The sequence below is a fragment of the Lissotriton vulgaris genome, chromosome 8 (assembly GCF_964263255.1).
Source record: "Lissotriton vulgaris chromosome 8, aLisVul1.2, whole genome shotgun sequence".
Classification (NCBI taxonomy): domain Eukaryota; kingdom Metazoa; phylum Chordata; class Amphibia; order Caudata; family Salamandridae; genus Lissotriton; species Lissotriton vulgaris.
The window spans coordinates 50,118,262-50,141,049 of record NC_141696.1 but is presented as its reverse complement, the minus strand read 5'-3'; the positions used below and the strand labels follow the sequence as shown (position 1 = coordinate 50,141,049).

Sequence of the window (22,788 nt, the reverse complement as noted above, 5' to 3'; positions counted from 1 at the left end):
AACGAGGTTTTCTGACCTCTCATGGTGCCAAGATCCAACATGGTCCCCTCATTCAAGCACTGTTAGAAGCAATACATCTGCCTTCAGGAATATCAGTCATGAAGTGTAAAGCACATACTAAAGTCACAGATTCTGTTTCCCAGGGTAACGACCTGGCAGACCAGACAGCAAAACATACAGCATCGACTCACACTCAGACAACTGACATGCCAAAGACAATAGGACCGGCAAACTGTATGACAGTTAGGGATCCCACACTAGATGTTATCGATATTCAGACACATGCTACTCCAGAAGAAATAAAGAAATGGATTGAACAAGGAGGGATCCAAACAGATCAAGGATGGGTGACAAAGGGAAAATCTACATGGTTTCTCCCTGACTCTATGGTTCAAGTCATGATTAATACAGCACATAGTCCAGCACATCTAGGAGAAAAAGCGATGTTAGACAGTTTACAAAATCTTTGGAACAATAAACACTTACGAGCAGCAGCAAAACAGAAAGTGCGTACTTGCATGATCTGTTGTCAGTTCAATCCAGGTAAAAGCGTCCCTGTAGAGCAAGGTGGATTTCATCCTCCCGATCACCCTTTTGAAGTCCTCCAGATGGATTATATCCAGATGGACCGTTGTCGAGGATTTAAATATGTTCTCGTAATTGTTTGTGCTCTGTCCCGTTGGACCGAAGCATACCCAGTCCCAGATTACACTGCTCCGACCACTGCCAGGCAGTTGGTTCGTGAATTCTTCCCACGGTACGGCTTGCCTCGTGTCGTGTACTCAGATAACGGTCAGCCATTCTCATCCGAATTAATGAAAGAAGTTTCTTTATTGCTAGGATACCAGTGGAAATTCCATTGTGTCCGACATCCCGAAGCCGCAGGCCTTGTAGAGAGGCATAATCAGACATTAAAGACACGACTTGCTAAAATATGTAAAGAGAAAGGGGTCGACTGGATAGTCGCCCTGCCAGTGGCACTGTTCTATATGAGGATGGTTGCCCATTCGAGATCAGGACTATCCCCGTACGAAGTGGTCTTTGGTAGACCACCGAATATGTGGGGGACGCCCATTCCTAAGAAAATTACTGATGTTGATTGCAATATGTTGACAGATTACCTTGCCTCCTTGATGTCTGCACTCCAATCATGTCGTTCACAGGTTGCCGCAGCCTTCCCTGACAACACTGATGTAAAGCCACATGATGTCCGTCCAGGTGATCTGATCCTCATAAGGAACTTCGACCGGAAAAGTCCGTTGGAGCCCCGCTGGAAATCGCCGAAGACCGTTCTACTTACTACGAGGACAGCAGTGAAGGTTGAGGGCAGAAAGGGGTGGGTCCACATGAGCCATGTTAAGCTGTGTAATGCACTGAAATCCGACCCAGGCTCATCCACCCCTTCCAAAGACTGTATCGAGCCCAGTGACTTTAAAACTTCCGAACGAGAGAAAACTCCCCAAGAGGAGTACAGACTCAAGCTCCGATCTAGCAAGTCAGACAGTTTAATTGTTTAAGTCCTCCCCTAGGTGAATCGGTTAAATAGTTTCTGACATGTATCCCCTAGATCGAGATAGAGAGAGAGAGAGAGAATTCAAGAAACGTACATACTGTAAATCACTGCGTAGTCACTGTATAGTGACATTGTTAATAATGTTTTTTCTAAGTCTTCTGATAATAGTTGCAAGTATACTTCTCCCTATCTACTACCCTATTTTCAAGCGTGAACAATCTGCTTACAATGTCTCTGCTGAACACACTTTTAGCGAGTTACCTCCACACGAACTCTCCTACAGACTTGCGCTGCGCAACAACACATTCATTAGTATGCTACACCATTCCCATCAGACTAACAATGCTACAGACTGCTGGATATGTGGCCGACTCCCTCCCTACCAGAATTACAAGGGAGCTCTGCTTCTCTTTCCGTACCCGTTCACTCACAATGGCTCCTGTGGTGCATGGTTTAAAATAATTAATTCCTTAGATCCTGATATTGCTGTTTTCGACGGGGGCTGGGTTTGGGGAAACCTGAACTTGGTCCTGCTCGACGTCTGTTACCCTGATAAGGAGGGACTCCCCACTAGAATAGGAACTGATCTAGAAAATGAAGTATATGGATTAGGTAATTACACAATTAGCCTTATGATTCTTACTGTTGAATCCGAAGCCGCACCAGTTCTACCCGTTATGTCAGTATTACCAGTCACTGGTGAATTATGTATCAGGAAGAAAGGTTCAGTACACTTAGGTCATAGTAAATGCACTACTGTGGTCGAATTCAGTGATCATGGTAAATCGTCCTTTAAAGCTATCAGTCATTCTTATTTTGTTTGTGGTCATACCGCATACATACGCCTACCTCCAGATTGGGATGGTACCTGTTACATTGCATTCCTTCTGCCACCTGTTTTCCTAGCTCCTCCTGATTACCACAGAAATACAAATCTAGTAAAGAATAGACCCAGAAGAGACATCCCACTTGTCGACTACACAGAAACGGCATGGGAACAGTATACCGATTTTAACAAAGGATTCTTTTTCTTTTTAGGACCTGTTCAAAATAGTAAACTAATACGTAGATTACCTAGAACACTTGAAGCAGTAGTGAATGAAACTGCCTCCGCCCTAGGTAACTTAACAGAAGAGCAGTCCGCCATGCGGGTTGTTGTCCTTCAGAATCGTCTTGTTATTGACGTCATCTTGGCAGATAGAGGTGGAGCTTGTAAGGTCATCGGGTCAAGTTGCTGTGTTTTCATTCCACAAAATGCACCATCTGTATATCAAGCTATTACACGTCTCCATAAAATTGCAAATCAGATACACCAGAATCCAGGCACCTGGACTTGGTCCGGTTGGTTCTGGACAACGTTAACCGCTTGGGGATGGAAGATCCTATCCTTCCTAGGCATTGGCCTAGTCCTAGTATTCAGTTGCTGCCTGTGCCTGCAGTGCGGGCCAGCGATTTGTGGACTGTGTGCCACATCTTGTATTGAACATTCCAGTTTTCTCTCAAAACGTAAAAGAAAGAAAGAAGAGCAAATGATGTTACAGGAACAAACTGATCGATTCATGAGGATCGATATATCATGAAGGGTCCGTAGGGAACAAGGAGGGAATGAGGAAATATAAATTTTTGGTCAAGTCGTGTTCCCTAGCGCGTACCCCACCGTCTCTATGTACCAGCTTAAAGTGCATGTAACTTCCCTCCTGTGTCAGCTATGAAGACGCAAATACATTTGCGTCCAACGTTAACATGTCCTCTTTCAGATCCACCCTGAATGGATTAAATAGTCCGTTCCTAAGTATGCTATGCCAACGTCTTTTTGTAGTGTACCTTATATGTTTTTCAGCTCTGGCAAGGTAGGCCCTGAATTTCTGCCATCGAGCCTTTTCCCTGGCTTCTGACTCTAAAAGCCTCAGCCCAGGCTGCCTCTGTACCAGTGAACTCTGACTTACTTCCAGCGCGGCCCACCGCGCTCAGCTCAGCCTGCTGCCTGCCAAGACTGACTATAACCTTCGAGTTATCTGTTCCGCTCCTCGAAAATACATTCCTGCCTACTAGCTTCAGTAAACATCCCCCTCAGCTACGGGGCCAAAGGGCCGACCTGTCTCCGTGCAAGTAATTCACAGCCTCTGTTACCATGCTCCCATGGAAGGCCCCATGCCCCACGCTTCTCATGCAGACACTTAGGCGCTTATACACGCACTCACAGTCAGTATAGAATAGCTTCTGCCCCAGAGACCTTTCCGTCCAGATAATATGGTTCCCAAACATCAGATATCAGATATGATAGAAGTACAAGTTGATCTGACATGCCAGACTTCTGTCTCTTTCCGTCAGTGTAAATGTCAAGTCCCCTGCACCCTCCAGTTTCACGTCAATCACACGTCATGCAGCTGCGCGCGCATCCAAGCTTCCGATTTCTGCTGACATTGCAACATTTCTGTTTAGTGCCACCCCCTAGTGGCACCTACCTGTGACGTTTCTAGCACACACCTCCAGTTCACGCCTAGTCCACGCCTTCTGATTACGTACTAGTAACACGTGGAAACTGTTATCTTGTCTTCTCTCAGCTGTTACGCCTACTGTACTGTTTTCTATGACATGAATTAAGTATATAAGCTATGTGCTGTCAATAAAATGTAGCGCTCTATCCCTTCTTCCACCCCTGCGGTGGGAAGAACATGATATTCTGGTCTTGACCATTCCTTTTTGAGGAATAAAACCCCTAAGAACTCTAACACCACGGACTCTGGTTTTTTCTTTCCGATTTGAGTTATTATTGATTAAGTACTTACCTGCATAGAAATTAAGACGGTAAATTATATATTTACATCATACTGATGTTGTCATTAGTTTTCTGGACAATGTTTTCAGAATTGAAGGGGCACCCATTTCCATTAGGTCTGACAATGGAGTTCAGTTCATCTCAAGTAAAATGGGAATGTTTCTTAAAAAGTTTGGAGTGTCTGCCAAGAGGGCTCCTCTTTATAGTCCACGTTCTAATGGTCAGGTTGAGAGGGCCAACAGATTTTTTAAGGAGGGGATCCAAGCTGCTTTGGAGAGTAATTTGGACGTTTTTGACTTTTTAAAAGACAAAATTTGGAGTTATAATCTCACTCCTAATTCCTGTACGGGGGTTTCTCCTTTTTATCTTATGAGAGGCAGACAAGCTAAATCTTCATTTTTACCTCAATTAATGAACAAGAGCTGTTTGTCTGGAAGTTTTGAGTCTTCTATCTCTAAAGCTAGAGATAACATCACCTCTGCACGGCACTCTGGAAAATCTTATCATGATGATTTTCATCATTGTAAGAGCAAGATAATAAATGTCGGTGATTGGGTTAGGATTGTTAATCCCTCTCACACACCCAAAGGTTTATCCAGGTTCAGTAAGCCCTTCATGGTAGAACAAGTTTCTGATTCCTCTGTTTTTCTCAAGGGCAGAGGGTGGTGGTGTAAAAGTTCTTTGGTTGTTCTAAAACCTAGCCAAGAATTGTTTTGGGATAAAAGGGGAGATGGTGAGGATGATGTCTGGTTTGATGACTCTTGTGATTCGTGTCCTAGTCCATTACCTGAGGACTCATATGACTCATGTCCTAGTCCATTACCTGATCCTATTTTGGATTCACCTGTTCCTATTGATGATGCTGTTTCTAGTTCTTCTGTTCTAGATTCTCATGTTACTCCCAAGAGATGTGTTAGGTTGCCTAAGAAATTTGATGACTATGTTTTGGATTAATCTTTCTTTCATTTGTTTTTCTTTTCTTTTGTTTTCTTTTGTTTTTACTTTATTTTGTTTTCTGTAAAAGGATACATGTGGTAATATCCTTCTTCTCCTTCTATGTTGGAGTTTTAACATGTCACTTCTGGAATTGTTTATTTGTAGAGTGTTACCTATGTAATGAGGAATGTTTTGTGAGCTGTGTTCTAAATCAGAGAAGCGGTTGGAGCTGATCTGATTTAGACCCTTTGCTCTGTGCTCCAGTGGGTCCTAGGATTTAACTTGACATAAATCCTTCTTTAAACTACTCCTGCCTCCTCCGGTTTTTACACCATCCTGTTTCTTCTCCCCCATCTAACCCATCCTGTTTCTTCCCCCTCCAACTCACCCTCCCATTCTTGTTTCTTCTCCCCACAACTGTTTATTCTCCCCCTCCAAACTGTCAGAAGGAAAAAGCACTATGAAGTGGCCAGCACTGGCCATTTCAGAGCACTTATTTGAACCGTCTTGCTATCCAGCTTCATCTGCCCCACTTTTACCTTCTTCCATCCTGCTGCTAAAGCTGGTAGCTGGCCCAAAGGGGAGACCTATTAGCTTTGCCAATGCTTCTTTCTTGTAGGGCTTGTCTTATCACAAAGGCCAATACTCTGAAGCAGTGAGGTCTCCTCCACCTTTTCCTTAGGGCGAGAGCCAATGCCCTGGAATGGGCACCACACCGCCTCTATTTCTATTGGAGGAGGGGGCATATGTACAAGGGGTTTACGCCACCGGAGGGCCACTTTTTTCAACAGTGGTGCAAAGCCCTGCACCATATTTACAAGGCGGCATTAAGCCACTTCACATGGCGTTATGCCGTGTTGTAAATATGGTACCCTTTCACGCAGGTATCTGCGTGAAAAGGGCTTGGGATGGGTGTTGCTGTGGGCGTTTCACTGCAACAACCATTTCTTTTTCATGGTGTCTCAGATTTACAAAGATGTGTAAATCTGAGACAGCGCCAAAAACTAACGCTATGCAAAATCAGGTGTTAGATTGGCGCAATGACGATAAATACTATTATTTCTCCTCGTTTTTATTTATAGAAAGAGACAAATGCCGTTAAGGAATATTTTTGTGCGGGAAGGTATCCCTTCCTGCACAAAAACAATAATTAAATAATGTTGACTTGTTACTTCTTTCTGTCTTGCATAATGCAACACACATACAACTACCAAATCGCCATTATTGATTGTTTATTCGCAGGAATGGACACCTTCCTGCACATAAACAATCATCCTTGCACACAGTCACCTTTGCACTATGGTGCAAGAGAGTCTGTGTTAGTCTAGTCAGCTATTTTCAGAGCTAGGGAAAAGCTAGGGGTGTGCCGTATTCTTGTAAATATTTCTCATCCCTGCATTTTCTAAATGACACAGCGGGGTGCTGCTAAATTTGTCGCAGCGCCGCACTGCATGATTACCTTGTACATGTGCCCGTGAAATGTCTTAGCTCGAGAGCCAATACCCTGGAGCTGAGTCCACACCTCTTCCTTTTCTTTTCTTTATTTGTTTTCAAATACATAACATAGCAAGCACAGGCAGCGTACATAGGGTCACATCATTACCGTATCACCAAGCCACATCAAAAACAGGTGCATGAGCGGCTAGTGGTGGAGAGGACGCCCAACAGGGCCCTGGAGAATGGGGAGTGTGGATGTCCAGCCTCGGTAGCCTGACCTTGGGCCTTGTTCTGGAGAACTCAGGAAGGAGACGGGTCCTGCCCTCGTCTAAGTGGCTGAGAGGAAGGCCTGAGGCCACAGCCTCTGATCCAGCCCACTTCTGAGTGGTCAACTGGACAGCTTCAGGTGTTCAAGGCTGAGAACAAGCCTACGCAACATCAAGATGTAGCTTGGCCTTATGTACTGTTTCCTCTAAATCCATACAGAGGTGACTTATTTCAGGAACATAATACTTGGTATTCAGTCTCCCATGGTAAATTATTTAGTAAATTACATTTGAGGCTCTTTCTCATGCTTTAAGAGATGAGGATCTCACAGTGGGGCGCTTGGATCTAAAGTCGTGCTACTATTTGAATGATTTACAGTGCACAGTGCACTTCTGTTTGATTTTGTCTCAACTTCAATTCGAAGTGCACCATGGAAGACACATTCACCAAGGAGACGTGCTTCGATCAGAAATAACATGCTTTATACCATGCTTTCCTGGGTGAGAGAACTTTGATTTGGTTTGGATAAAAAAAGTGTGTTCACCTTTTTGTGGGTTAAATGTGAACAAAGAGGGTTTTGAGATGTGCTAAGCTGCGGTGTTGGTCCTGCAGGCCAGGCAGGGTTTCAGTGTGACCTGTAGGCCTAGGAGGAAGAGACAGGTAGGTCAGTCAGTAGCAGAGAAGCTGTAGGGCAGGAGATATTGAGCAGACAGTGAAGTGTCCGGTAATGCTTTTATACCCCTACTGTTCTGTTAAAATTATTTGATGGTTAATGTATTTATATATCAGATTTGTACTGTGAGCCCACAGACCCTGTGCTTAGGCATGTCTGTTTTTCTTCCTTCTTTTTATTTTGGTGCCGTATGCGTGCAGTACAAAATACAAATATATGTAACCACTGCAACCGCTTGACAAGCTGGTTGGTTTTGCCAATGCTTGTTTAAAACCCCTTGGCTACATGTGCTTTATGGATTTGGGGGTCTAGCAATGTCTTTCTTTCTTGCAGTAAATTTGAGGTCCATTGAAGCTGAGGATCCAACTTCTGGGAGCAAATCTGAGAACTCCAAATCTGAATACCACGTCAATTCCCGCCAGCTGATGTACCCCGGCTCCAACGTGAATCGCTTCCCAGTCCCAGATGAATTGGTGCCATGGCAGGTGAGGAGCTGACCTGGCAATAAGCCCAGAGATGAGCACCCAGGGGTCCAAACACTGTTTTACACCAGTTTTTAAATGAGCATTAGCATGTAACACAACTCCACATACACAGCACAGGTATGTACTTAGGGGCTTATGTATGAGAGGCTTGCACCAGAAATAATGAACAACCTCATATGTGACCTAAAAATACTTTAATACTTGCTAATATATAGCATAGCAACTGGTCATTGACTCATGATTTCTCCACACAAGGATATGAGTTTCATAAAAATACTTTTTTAAATTTTGTTTTATTTCATTGTTCACTTATTTAAAAACAATCACATAACAATCTTGGTTTATATTGTCACATTATTTTTAAACACTGTTATTTCTTTGCAATATGTCAACAAGTTTCAATAGTACATTGTCTTATAATGATCACAATCTGTGCAGAAAACTCATAATCCGTACACAAATTCTTTAGTTCTTTCTTCTCGAGAAACTAACATAGATTTTACTATCCAAAAATGTCTACCCCACACTGACACCTCATTCACATATTCAACACCCATATCACTGACACATACTACACATATTCATACTCCCCAGTACAGCATCGCATACACAGATGGAAACAACTCGGGGTAGAAACATCAACCCTCAGATGCTATGCTGATGGCTGAGGCATCAAACTCTCAGGTCATCAGGAGCTATTGTTTTTGTATTCTTATTTTTTCTTTTGCAGGTGAACCGTGGGGATTCTGTTGCTTCTTGCTGTGATATAGTTACACTCCCGCCGGAGAAATAACGCCCCCTAAGCCCTTGGGGTATCTGCCGTCAAAAACTAATTTTATCTCTGTGCGCATCCTTTTTATTGTATGTGTGGATCTCTGATTTCACAAATCGGTGCAATACGTTCAGATCATTCCGATTTACGGGCTAACAGTATGTGCTATCTTATTGTTTAAACAACAACTTGATGGAACAACCTTCTGAAGGACTGGGTTCTTTAAGACCCAGCGGTGCCAGGGCACAACACCTGAAACCTTCGTGGGTAACCTGCTCCGGCGTACGAATGACAGAGACACGGGACACTTCCTTCGGCGTCAAAGATTCAAGGTTTATTTACTGCAGGGAACACAGAAGTCACGACAAGTACAACACGTGCAACTTGGGGAGACTGCTTCAAATTGGTTCTGTGGATCGCTCCTTTTATACAGAATTTACCCATAGGACAACATGATACGCAAAGGTTTACAACCCGGTTCCCATAATTATCCCCCAGAGGGGTCGCTCTGGTCACTTTGATACACACAAGGTCCGGAACATAAGTGCGGAAACATTTGGCGGTTCCCAACTGTAAAAACCCATCTTCCCAACATTAGTGCATTCCAATCGGCAGTAAAACAGATCGAAATAGGAACAAGGACAGGTGCAGAGGAAGACGGAGACAGTGGGGAGATCGGAAAGGGTGTAAAAGGGGAGGTATCAGGAAACACGAGATACAGGCATCAAAGGGACGTGCCTAATGAGATGCACGGCTGAGACAATAAACCGGCACGGCAAGATGAGCCTCGAGCGGGGCCATCTGCCTTACAGTATCATCCCCCTCGTCATAAAGACACTTACAAAGAACATGTGTCTTCCGCAACTATCCTGGGAGTCCCAGGGTCGCGAAGCGGACAGCGTCCGTTCGCTGGCTACTTGAGGGCAAGAGACAAAATGGATGCCGTATCTAAGATGGAACCCGTGGGTACAGATGAAAAACCCACATAACAAACGAACGGTTTAAGTTAGCACAGCGAAACTGCGCACACTTACTAAACTCGTCATTTGCGGTTCATAGATACCAGACTCGACCATATTCGTGCGAGTCGAAAACACCACTTACAATTGTCACGGAACCTCAGACGCTCCTTTTGCCCTCATGTAGGCAAGCACTAGTCGGAATCATATTCGATATTCATCAGACCATCGAGATGTTGCTGTAGCATAGCTCTGTCCAACCGAGTCCCCTTGGTAACAGGTGGCTGTCTCATACACGTTGTAGCACAGAGGCCACATAAGGCAGGACCGCACTGCACACAAAGGCAACACGTGAACAGGAACACCACAACGACTCCGATGATCATCAGAATCTTCCAACCCCAAGTCGACATTAGGCCCCAAAACCATCCAAGTAGCGTCCAATCCCCTACATCCACGTGTATGGATTCGGAGATCTTATGCAACTTCGAGATGGCTTGATAGACAGTCGGAGCGTTATCAGGAATGAAAATACAGCAGCTCGAATGGATCACCTTGCATACCCCACCTCGATCTGCTAAGATCACGTCTAAAACCATACGGTTTTGTAACGTCATAAGTCTATCCGCCTGAAGTTCAGTGGTGATATTACCAAGGGCACTGGCAGTAATATTAGCTGTCGATTCTACCACTCGAGTCAACTGTCTCAGGTTCCTACTATTAACCATAGGTCCCCAAAACGGGAGGAAACCCTTGAAAAAGTCTCCCGCCTCTTGACCGGCAGTATCCTCTTCGCTAATTACGCCTCTCACAACTCTAGTCTTGTGATAATCTGCATCTACAGTGAACGTCGGAGGCAACAAGTTTGCGATAAAACATGAGCCCATGAAGTCAGAGGGCAACCATGCATACGCACGATCATGACAGATAAAGTAGGTACCCTTGGCAGCCAGGAACACAGGGGACGAGACCATCGGCAGAATGTAATTTTCAGTGCAAGCACTCTCTCCAAGTCGGGCTTTCGATCTTCGGCCACGACCTATTAGACAAAAATTACCAATGTGGGGTACGACCCATATCGGAGGCGAGCTTTTAAGCTGCTTTTCACTAGTGAACACACTATATTCGCCTCTACTTAGGACCCTATAGGCTTGTACCTCTTCTTCAGGAATAAGCGAGGGATCATAGATATCGCTATCTAAATCCTCTATTGCTATAGACAAAGGTTTTTGGTACGAGGTAGGACCAGAGTAGGGGGAACGTGGTTCTCGAATGGGGTGGAAACCCAGTGCGCTTCAAAACATTGTTTGAAATGCTCGAGCGGACCCTTGGGAACTATACGGTAACACCAGATATGGAATTCCCTTATCCGTAGTATGTGGCATCAACCCACACACCCAACAATTAGTAGTGTTAACCACTAACTGATGCTGATGGAGGAGCTGAATAAAGGAATTGTTGCGGAATTCTGCACGTCTAGCCTGCTCGTGTTCAGGTAAGATATGAAAAGAATTAGGAGAAGCAGTGGAGGTAAGTTTAGGGTCAGGGGTAGGAGTAGGTTTAGCAGAGGGTAAGAAGTAAGACATCGTGTAATACACCCCACCCGGCAATAATGCAGAAACAGTCAAAAACAATACGAATATTTGGAATATAAAACATTTGGTACGACTGAGTTGCTGCAGCTTGAATCTATGTGCTTGAGCTCCTTCCAAATCCGTCAGCTTCGAAAATGCCATTCCCTATGAGCGTCCGCAACGTTTCTTGACGCACTTCGTTCTGTGTAGCAGCAGTCAATCCCTAGGAGTTCCCAGGAACCGACGGTCTTTAACCTAGCGTCAAGACCTACTAACCAGAAGGAAGTACGCGCGCGGCCCTACGGTCTTTATTTCACAAATATACATGCGAAAACAATGTTTCTCAGCTGTGGAAGCAAAAAGTATAAGGAACGAAACTCAATGAATATATACAAAAATAATCACAATGATACAAATGTTCAAACTGATCGTGGAAAACGGGATAATGCAATTGTCACGGGACAGAACAGGATCTTTTATTAGTCTCTGGTGCTAGATCGCAAAAAGTATCGGGTTTTCCCAGGACGTGTCTGTTCGTCAAACAAAGGATCCGTTGAAGGGACCACGTCCTGTTGATCAGCTGAATATTCTGGTCTTGAGTCTTTTGCTGACAAATGTTCAACAGTGTCTTTCTGCTGCACTGAGGATTCTCCGACAGGTTGTGCGTCGCTGAAAGGTACAAACGCCGGCAATCCTTCGGTTTCAGTTGATGCAATGCCTTTCCTCACCCACGAGTCTGCTGGCAACGGGATAGGGACTTTCTTGGTATGGGTGGCATGCACCCAATTTTTCCGTCCCTCAAGACGAACTGCAGTTCTCGTGGCAAGGAGGACCTGGTAGGGTCCAGTGAACCTGGGATCCAAATTGTTCTTGCGCAAAAAGTTTCGCGTCACCACCCAATCTCCGGGCTGGAGCTGGTGGCCTGGACCCTCCGTCTGCGTCGGCAATGCTTCGTGAACCTGTTGGTGAATTAACCTCAGTTTAGCAGTCAAGTCATGAAGATAATCGATCAACATTGGATACTCAAGATCACAAAAGGCACCCGGTCTAGGGACCCCCCAAACATTGGCAGGACGACCAAACAATATTTCATAGGGACTGAGCCCTACTCGGGAGTGTACAGTTGCCCTTGTTGACAGTAATGCTAAGGGTAAAGCGTCAGGCCACGAGAGACCAGTCGTAGCCTGAATCTTTGCTAGTTTTAGTTTAAGGGTGCCATTGTACCCTTCAACCAAACCAGCTGACTGGGGATGGTTGGCACTATGGAATTTCTGATTAATTCCAAGGCCCTTACACACACTCTTCATCACACTCCCCACAAACTCACTTCCGTTATCTGACCACACGATTCTAGGCATTCCGTACCGAGGAAAGTATTCCTTCAGTAGGATTTTCGCAGTAGACAAAGCAGTATTGTCTTTGAGTGGATAGGCCTCGATCCATCGGGAGAATGCGCAAACCACAACTAAAACGTACTTCAGGTTATTGCATCGCTCCATATGGATGAAGTCCAATTGAATCACCTCAAAGGGACATGAAGGGGGAGCAAAACTACCAAGAGGAGTTGGGGTTCCCTTACCAGGATTGTACAACATACATACCATACAATTCTTGACCAATCGTTCAGCACATTTCGTAATACCATCATTCTTCCACACAGGGGACAACAACTTACAAATACCTTTCGCACTAATATGTGCTAACCCATGCGCCATAGTCACAACAGCCAGCACATACGCATCAGGCAACATCCATCTTTTCTGATACGATAAATCAATCCAACAACCACTCGCATCCAACTTTCCCGTACTTTCTTTCCACTTCGCCTTTTCAGTCTCGGTGGCCTCATTCTGAATTGCTTTCACACTCTCGATAGTGTCCTCACACATACTCGATTCTGTAGGCCACCTAACCGAACTCGTCACATACATTCGAGTGCTAAGGTTCCGGGCAGTCTCCTTAGCAGTTTCATCCGCAAACGCATTACCACGACCCACATCATCCGTCACCTTACGATGCGCACTACATTTGACAATCGCCACTTGCTTAGGCAACGTAAGTGCATCCAAAAGATCATTCACAAGCTGGCCATGCTGAATCTTCGTACCATGCGATGTTAGAAAACCTCTCTCTCTCCACAACCGTCCAAAACTATGTGCGACGCCAAAGGCATATTGGCTGTCGGTAAACACATTCACACGTTTCCCTTTCGCTAACACACACGCTCTAGTGAGAGCAATCAGCTCTGCAGCTTGGGCAGAATTCTGATTTAGTCTCGCAGTCTCAACAACAGTATTCAACGTTACAACAGCATATGCAGTAGTCACATCACCATTCCGCAACTTGAAACATGAACCATCCACATACAGTGTACCATCTGGGTCTTCCAATGGGGTGTTTTTAAGGTCCACTCGACCTTTAGTTTCCTCCTCTGTCCTCAAATAACAATCGTGTTCTGTTATTTCATCTGACTCTGAGCTAATTGGTAACAAAGTTGCCGGGTTCAGAACATTACAACGTTTTATTTGAATGTGGCTTGCCAACAGCGTCAACTCGTACCCAGACAACCTCGCACTCGTCAAGTGCTGAGTTTTCGTACGATTCAAAAGAGTGTCGACTGCATGCGGAACCATCACCGTAAGCATATTATCCATGACCAATCCTGCTGATTGTCGGATGGAGACCGCGGCTGCCGCCGTTGCTCGTAAACAACTCGGCAATGCTCTAGCTACCGGGTCCAAGGTCGAGGAAAAATATGCACATGGACGTTGCTTACCACCAAAAGGTTGCGTTAAAACACTCAACGCACAACCTTCCCTCTCGTGAACATATAATGTAAACGGCTTGCTATAGTCAGGAGTACCTAACACAGGAGCCGAACACAATGAATCACGTAATTCAGAAAAACTTTTCTGACATTCTTCCGTCCATGGTAAAGGAGTCGAAACATCCTTGCGCGTAAGAGCCACTAATGGTTTCGCTAGCAATGAAAAATTAGGAATCCATTGCCTGCAGTAAGACGTAATACCTAGAAAGGCACGCACATCTCTTTGGGTTGTTGGCACAGCCATTCGCGCAATTGCTGCAATTCTCTCTGGGGTCAACCGTCTTCCCTCCTTTGACAATAAGTGACCTAGATAGGTTACTTCTTGACAACAATATTGGAGTTTAGAAGGTGACACCTTGTGATTTAACTCGCAGAGATGTTGCAGCAGCGATACCGTAGCAATTTTGCAAATGTCCTGAGTATCTGCAGCTACCAATAGGTCATCGACGTATTGGATTAAGGCCGCACCAGCCGGCAACGTAAACGCATCCAGTTGACCCTTCAAGGCTTGACTGTAAATCGATGGACTTTCACAGTAGCCCTGAGGAGCGCGTTTAAACCGGAAGCTACGTCCACCAAGAGAGAAACCGAAAAGGTCTCTGCTCTCTTCCGCAATCGGGATGCTGAAGAACGCATTCTTCAAATCAATCACCGAAAACCACGATGCAGAAGCTGGAATCAGAGTCAGTAGTGCCGTGATGTCAGGCACAACGGGGAACTGAGGAATCACAATTTTATTGACCTCTTGCAAATCGATAACAAAACGATAAACAGGTGGTTTCGAAAGATCAGTACGTTTTAGAATGGGCAGTACAGGGCTGTTGCACACGTTTCCCCGTGTTTCCTCAATAACGTCTTTCTCGATCAAATCATAAATGATCGCTAACAGCGCTCGTTCACCGTCAAGAGAGATACGATACTGGGGAATACGTGGCAATCGCACATTGGATTTCAACTGAACAACATAAGGTGAGATATCAAGCAGGCCCACATCATTGGGACCTGTTGCCCACAAAGACGCAGGAAGAGAACTCAATTCCGGTGGAAGCTTATCGAGAGACAAATACATGGGAGAGACAACTCTCTCTCCCAACGTAAGCTTTACACCCGCAGGGGAACAATACAAAGTTGCATACAAACGTTTAAGCAAATCCAGGCCCAAAAGATTTTCACCACAACCCGTGGTTAAAATCAACGGAGCTTCTAGTACACGAGGCCCAATTGTAAGGGGCAAAGGGCGCGAAACTGGATTGCTAACGGGGGCGCCAGAGAATCCAACGGAAACATTTGTTAAGCCAGACAAAGGTGCGCCAGGGAGTTTCGAATGCTTAATGGAACTTTTCGCTGCACCAGTGTCCAACAGAAAAGGCTCAACGACGCCCGATGTAGCAACTGCGACGTAAGGCCCTCTCTGATCAACCGGAACTGATACCACTCCCTCTCCTTGTCTATGGCTGTCCTAGTAATTACTATCGTCAGTTCCCTGATCGACGTAATAATCGTCCACATTGTATTGCGCAGATCGTCCTTGCGACGATCCACGTTGATCAAAACAATTATCAAAATTTGATGAGTTATCTGAGCGATCATTCTGAGCACCACGACCTCTACCACGTGGTGCCTGCTGTGAACCACCACGACCTCCTCTAGATGAATTACCACTATTACGTTCATTTAGAACAGGACAATTGAATTTGATATGACCCTCCTGTCTACAATAAGCACATTGATTGTACCCTAACGAAGATCTTTGGGAAGAGGAGTCATTACGAGATTGTGATCGGTTCGATTGCGGCTGTGATCTATTTTGTTGCGAATTATTCTGATTCTAACGTGGAGGATACGCTTGCTGAAGCAACACTTTAGTTTTAAGCTCTTTCGTCTTCTTATCAGCACGGTCGTTTTCTTCTTTCTCTCTGTTCTCATAATATTGTGCCGTAGCCAATATTTGAGCTGAAGTAGAAACGGCCCATGCACTTTCCGAATTCTTTAATTTATTGCTCAAATCGGGCAATAAGTTCGACACAAATTTATCTACGAACAACCTTTGACCACCCTCAGTGCTCATATCCTGACCACTATGATCAATGAATGCCTCCTCGAACCTCGTGAAGAAGTCGGAGACACTCTCATCCTTTTTCTGTTTACAAGCTGACAATTTGTCCCAATTTACTCTCATAGCTGGCATGAGAGTTTTCATTAACGTTATTATTCTTTGAGGAAGATCAGTAATCAGTTGTTCAGGCTTAGCCCCACCAACTTGTCGCGTATCGGCCGCAACAATGGCAGCCCAAGCACCACCTAATTCATTCGGATGGTTTTCCTGACGAATCTTAGCCCATACCGGTTGCGGTACAACATTACCAAACAGCATGTCAATGTCGGCAAGATTCATTACCGTTGCATCTACAAGCTGCGATAATTCCTTATAATACCCCGCAGGATTTTTGCGAGGGTCAGGCAAAGATTGCTTCACCTGTAACACTTCTGAGCGTTTCCATGGGAGATGTATCCACACTCTCTGGAAATGTGCCAATGTCGGAGGTTGAGCATTAGGATCAGCTGGCATCCATACTGGTGGAACTTCGCGCATAGGAAATTGACCAGACTCATCTGGCTGTCTCTCAATATCCTCAACAAACAAGGCTTGAGGTATGGGAGTGGGACGGAAAGATAGCAACCGTTCGACAGCACGGCGAACATTGGTATCCACTATCAGTCCAGCCGAAAACTGAAGTTGTAAATCAGACAAAGCGGTCAGCACCTCGTCAGGTGCGTCGGCCGATATCTGATCACGAAGAACCTTACACATTTCCTCGAACACAAATCTTTGGGTTGGAATATTGAATTGACAAAACGTAGCGAGTACGACACGTGGTGGATTTCTAAGAGGATGCGTCATCCAACCCATCGCCATATTATATAGCGAAGCGCGTTCCCTGTTACCAGGAAGCTGACTACGTCTCTGAGGACCATCTGAACCAGCGGACCCAAGAACAGGTCCGAGCGAATGAAAGAAACTAGCCGCAAGAGGAGAATTACGACTACGAGTAGAGGGAGAAGTATAGGACACAGGACTAACAAATGAAGGAGTAGAAACAGAAGCAACAGCAGGAGTTAACAGAGCAGGAGCAGTAGCAGGAGCAGGAGTATGTGGAAGCGGAGGAGCAGTAGAAATAGCAACAGCCAAAGGAGCAGGAACAGTTGGCAGAACGGGTGCAGGTTGAGGAACAGGCAAAGGAAGAATAGGTGCAGGAACAGGTACAGGGGGAATCACAGGGGCTGTGGTACCCTGTACATATGGAGGTGGCGACTTCATTAGATAGGACATTAAAGGATCCTCAACTACCTCTTCCTTCTTTTCCGACTCCGTAGGCAAAGTAGGATAGCATCTATCTATAGTCATACGCTGTAATCTATCAAACACTTCCTTTTCCTTAACCTCCTTATCATGCTGAAATTGCTCTGCTTTCTTTACAATAGTAGCAACATTATCTCTCTGATTTCGTTTAGTCTGTCTGATTTCTTTCTGTCGGGCTTCTTTACGCCACAACCGAAAGGCATCAAACATGGCCGGCCTTGACTTTTTCTCGAACAATTTAGCCTCTAGGTTATCTAGGATCGGGGTCTCAAAGCTACCATGAGGTGGCCAACTAAGGACACCGTCCTTCTTTGTATAACGAATCCAATAATCATTAAAAGTAATCGGGCCTAGCCCATGTTTACTGTACAGTTCATAAGTCGGAGTTCCAACCGGAGGTATCGGACACGAGTCCTCCAGTCGGGAATCCATACCACAAGGTCTGAAACAACTGAACAAAGTACTACGACCAGGCATCTTGCACACTAGCCGAGTTTCACAAACTTCAAGGGTTACGGGATTTACCAAGTCCCAGCAAAGAGCAAAAACCCTCGGTTTTTGGCGGCTGCAGTCGTCAAATAACACAACAAAGTACGCTAGCAAAGTGTCACCGACAAAAACACTCACACAGCGTCAACAACAAAAACACTCGCTAAAGTGTCAACAACCAAGAACTCTGGGAGCGACCCACAAATACTTAACTCAAAGATCGATGGCGTCACCAGGAAGGCCCGTCAATCGTCTCGCTATACCAAGGTCTACGCCAGGCGCCAAAACAGGTCTACAGTCAGGGCAGCAGTCCCTCGCAGCCGTCAGGAGGCGGGAATCTTCGCGGGAAAAGTCTTCGGGCCACTTGTTTCGACAACAGGATCGATGAAGCGGAGTGCACCTTCCCTCCGAGATTTCACACGAAGTTCCTCACGATCGTCGGGCTTGGACCGGTACCACTGATGCAGCCCCACGTTGGGCGCCAACTGAAGGACTGGGTTCTTTAAGACCCAGCGGTGCCAGGGCACAACACCTGAAACCTTCGTGGGTAACCTGCTCCGGCGTACGAATGACAGAGACACGGGACACTTCCTTCGGCGTCAAAGATTCAAGGTTTATTTACTGCAGGGAACACAGAAGTCACGACAAGTACAACACGTGCAACTTGGGGAGACTGCTTCAAATTGGTTCTGTGGATCGCTCCTTTTATACAGAATTTACCCATAGGACAACATGATACGCAAAGGTTTACAACCCGGTTCCCATAATTATCCCCCAGAGGGGTCGCTTTGGTCACTTTGATACACACAAGGTCCGGAACATAAGTGCGGAAACATTTGGCGGTTCCCAACTGTAAAAACCCATCTTCCCAACATTAGTGCATTCCAATCGGCAGTAAAGCAGATCGAAATAGGAACAAGGACAGGTGCAGAGGAAGACGGAGACAGTGGGGAGATCGGAAAGGGTGTAAAAGGGGAGGTATCAGGAAACACGAGATACAGGCATCAAAGGGACGTGCCTAATGAGATGCACGGCTGAGACAATAAACCGGCACGGCAAGATGAGCCTCGAGCGGGGCCATCTGCCTTACAGTATCATCCCCCTCGTCATAAAGACACTTACAAAGAACATGTGTCTTCCGCAACTATCCTGGGAGTCCCAGGGTCGCGAAGCGGACAGCGTCCGTTCGCTGGCTACTTGAGGGCAAGAGACAAAATGGATGCCGTATCTAAGATGGAACCCGTGGGTACAGATGAAAAACCCACATAACAAACGAACGGTTTAAGTTAGCACAGCGAAACTGCGCACACTTACTAAACTCGTCATTTGCGGTTCATAGATACCAGACTCGACCATATTCGTGCGAGTCGAAAACACCACTTACAATTGTCACGGAACCTCACTTCAGTTCCGACCCGTGGCACAGCATAGTTTGATTGCATCTGCATCCATTAGTTAACTTTTGCACAATTACTGAATTTGACTTTTGCTTATATTCCTTTGTCTTTTCCACATTAATCATTCTTTCCATCCTCAAACCAGGCAACTCAATTTTCCAATGTTTCTTATGTTAATGTTGGGCCATCCGAACCTCTTGACAAAAACACCTACTGAAGCCAAAATCCATTTCAAAGCAGTTTTCATTCATAACCCAATGCTTCAGGACGGCTAGAACCAGCAGCTGTTGCCTGACTCTACCCCCAGCAGCCGATTGGACGCTGCCTGGAGGGTCACCATCTTGCGTGAGGAGCTGGGACAGGGACACCAGTTGAGCGCTAGGCCCCTCCCACCCTCCCGCCCCCGGCCACTACAAAAAGCTTTGCTCCCCTCACTCCAATTGATTGTTAATTGTTGTGCAGGAGTGCTTAAAAATTCGTCCTGAGGCTGAAAGCCGGGACTGCAGAATTAATCATTGTGCTGTTTTTATTTTCGCCGATTTTTTAAACTGCGTGCATTTTCTGTCTGAGTCACTGATTATTGTGCCCCTGATTAGCGCTTGTAATTTCGCCGCCTTAGCTGTTCATTAGCTCCCCAAAATCAGAACCTGCTGGATACTTCAGGACGGCTAGAACCAGCAGCTGTTGCCTGACTCTACCCCCAGCAGCCGATTGGACGCTGCCTGGAGGGTCACCATCTTGCGTGAGGAGCTGGGACAGGGACACCAGTTGAGCGCTAGGCCCCTCCCACCCTCCCGCCCCCGGCCACTACAAAAAGCTTTGCTCCCCTCACTCCAATTGATTGTTAATTGTTGTGCAGAAGTGCTTAAAAATTCGTCCTGAGGCGGAAAGCCGGGACTGCAGAATTAATCATTGTGCTGTTTTTATTTTCGCCGATTTTTTAAACTGCGTGCATTTTCTGTCTGAGTCACTGATTATTGTGCCCCTGATTAGCGCTTGTAATTTCGCCGCCTTAGCTGTTCATTAGCTCCCCAAAATCGGAACCTGCTGGATACTTCAGGACGGCTAGAACCAGCAGCTGTTGCCTGACTCTACCCCCAGCAGCCGATTGGACGCTGCCTGGAGGGTCACCATCTTGCGTGAGGAGCTGGGACAGGGACACCAGTTCAGCGCTAGGCCCCTCCCACCCTCCCGCCCCCGGCCACTACAAAAAGCTTTGCTCCCCTCACTCCAATTGATTGTTAATTGTTGTGCAGGAGTGCTTAAAAATTCGTCCTGAGGCGGAAAGCCGGGACTGCAGAATTAATCATTGTGCTGTTTTTATTTTCGCCGATTTTTTAAACTGCGTGCATTTTCTGTGTGAGTCACTGATTATTGTGCCCCTGATTAGCGCTTGTAATTTCGCCGCCTTAGCTGTTCATTAGCTCCCCAAAATCGGAACCTGCTGGATACTTCAGGACGGCTAGAACCAGCAGCTGTTGCCTGACTCTACCCCCAGCAGCCGATTGGACGCTGCCTGGAGGGTCACCATCTTGCGTGAGGAGCTGGGACAGGGACACCAGTTCAGCGCTAGGCCCCTCCCACCCTCCCGCCCCCGGCCACTACAAAAAGCTTTGCTCCCCTCACTCCAATTGATTGTTAATTGTTGTGCAGGAGTGCTTAAAAATTCGTCCTGAGGCGGAAAGCCGGGACTGCAGAATTAATCATTGTGCTGTTTTTATTTTCGCCGATTTTTTAAACTGCGTGCATTTTCTGTCTGAGTCACTGATTATTGTGCCCCTGATTAGCGCTTGTAATTTCGCCGCCTTAGCTGTTCATTAGCTCCCCAAAATCGGAACCTGCTGGATACTTCAGGACGGCTAGAACCAGCAGCTGTTGCCTGACTCTACCCCCAGCAGCCGATTGGACGCTGCCTGGAGGGTCACCATCTTGCGTGAGGAGCTGGGACAGGGACACCAGTTCAGCGCTAGGCCCCTCCCACCCTCCCGCCCCCGGCCACTACATAAATGGAGTCTATCCCCCGGAGGCGCAGCGGACGGGCGCAGCGGGCGCGCCGGCGGCGCGCCGAAGGCGCGCCAAAGGCAAGCCCGTCTTCGCCCGTCCGCGCCCGCCCGGGCCCAGGGGCCAGGACCCCTGGCCAACTCATCACCTACTCCGCATCTGCACTCAGGGAACTACAGTTTCCCACTCCTCCGGTCCCACCAGATGCGGCCGAACGCGCAGCGTTCCTCGAGATTTCTAAACATCCCCCCCGTCCTTATACCCGACCTGACCATAGTACCGGTCACCCCCATCCCACATCACACTCACGGGTGCTCAGTTCTGACACCCACCTCCGAGTACTCTATTTAAACACTCGCTCCATGGTGAAACATCAGCTCGACTTATTCCTTCTGCTTACCACGGATAGACCTGATGTATTACTACTCACCGAAACTTGGCTTACCCCAGATTCCCATCCTGATATCCTAGCTGCCCTCCCTCCAGATTACTATATTCTTAATGTCAACCGCCCTTTGAATCGTTCTGGAGGTGGAGTAGCGGCTATTATCCGCAAAGAGTTTAGATTTCTCACTTCTGCTTCACTTACTCTACCTGGGACCGACAATATAGTCATTACACTGGAAACTACTGGTGGTGCACTTGCACTAGTACTACTCTACCGTCCCCCTCTGCCAATGCCATCTTTTCCTCTCTCTTTGAGTGAACAGGTAGCTGACCTGCTCACGCATAATTCTAGAATCGCCATATTTGGGGATTTTAACTATTGGTACGACAGTGATCTTGCAGGGCCTCATGCTATGGAGCTGTTTGAAACACTGACCAGCTTGAATCTTATCCAGCACATCACCTCACCGACGCACTCCAAAGGCCACATTTTAGACCATGTATGGACCCATAACCTCGCCTTGTCTCGGCCCAACGTCTCCCCCTGTCTCTGGTCAGATCACTATCTGATAGAGGTTACCATCACTATCAAAGGGAGCTTTAAGGCCCCTATTCTTCCTGGAGGACAATGCCGCAAATGGAATGCCTATGATGCCCAGGGCTTCCTCGACTTTGCATCCAACACCTGCCCTACCATCGACCCGTCTTCCGGTACCGACTCTATGGAGGGCGCAATCTCCACCTGGTTGCGAGCGGCCAGCGACAAATTCGCCCCTCTTACCAGCTTCGCTCACACGAGGTGTGGCAACTCCCACCGCTGGTTTTCTGAGGAATTAAAAACCCTTAAATCAAAGCTGCGCCTCCTCGAACGCAAATGGAGACGGGGTTACTCCACAGAGAGCCGCGCAGAGTATGTGTCAGCCCGTAACGA

The 22,788-nt window shown here is 46.4% G+C and overlaps 1 protein-coding gene across 2 annotated transcripts in view; it reads left to right on the top strand.

Moving 5' to 3' along the window:
* Window positions 1–22,788, top strand: part of LOC147693358 (transient receptor potential cation channel subfamily M member 2-like) — a 624,327-nt gene that overhangs the window by 495,231 nt on the left and 106,308 nt on the right. For both annotated transcript variants that reach the window (XM_086933682.1, XM_086933681.1), the window contains one exon: window positions 7,939–8,090. In XM_086933682.1, coding sequence (XP_086789808.1) covers window positions 7,939–8,090 — 152 coding nt within the window. The remainder of the gene's footprint in view (window positions 1–7,938; window positions 8,091–22,788) is intronic.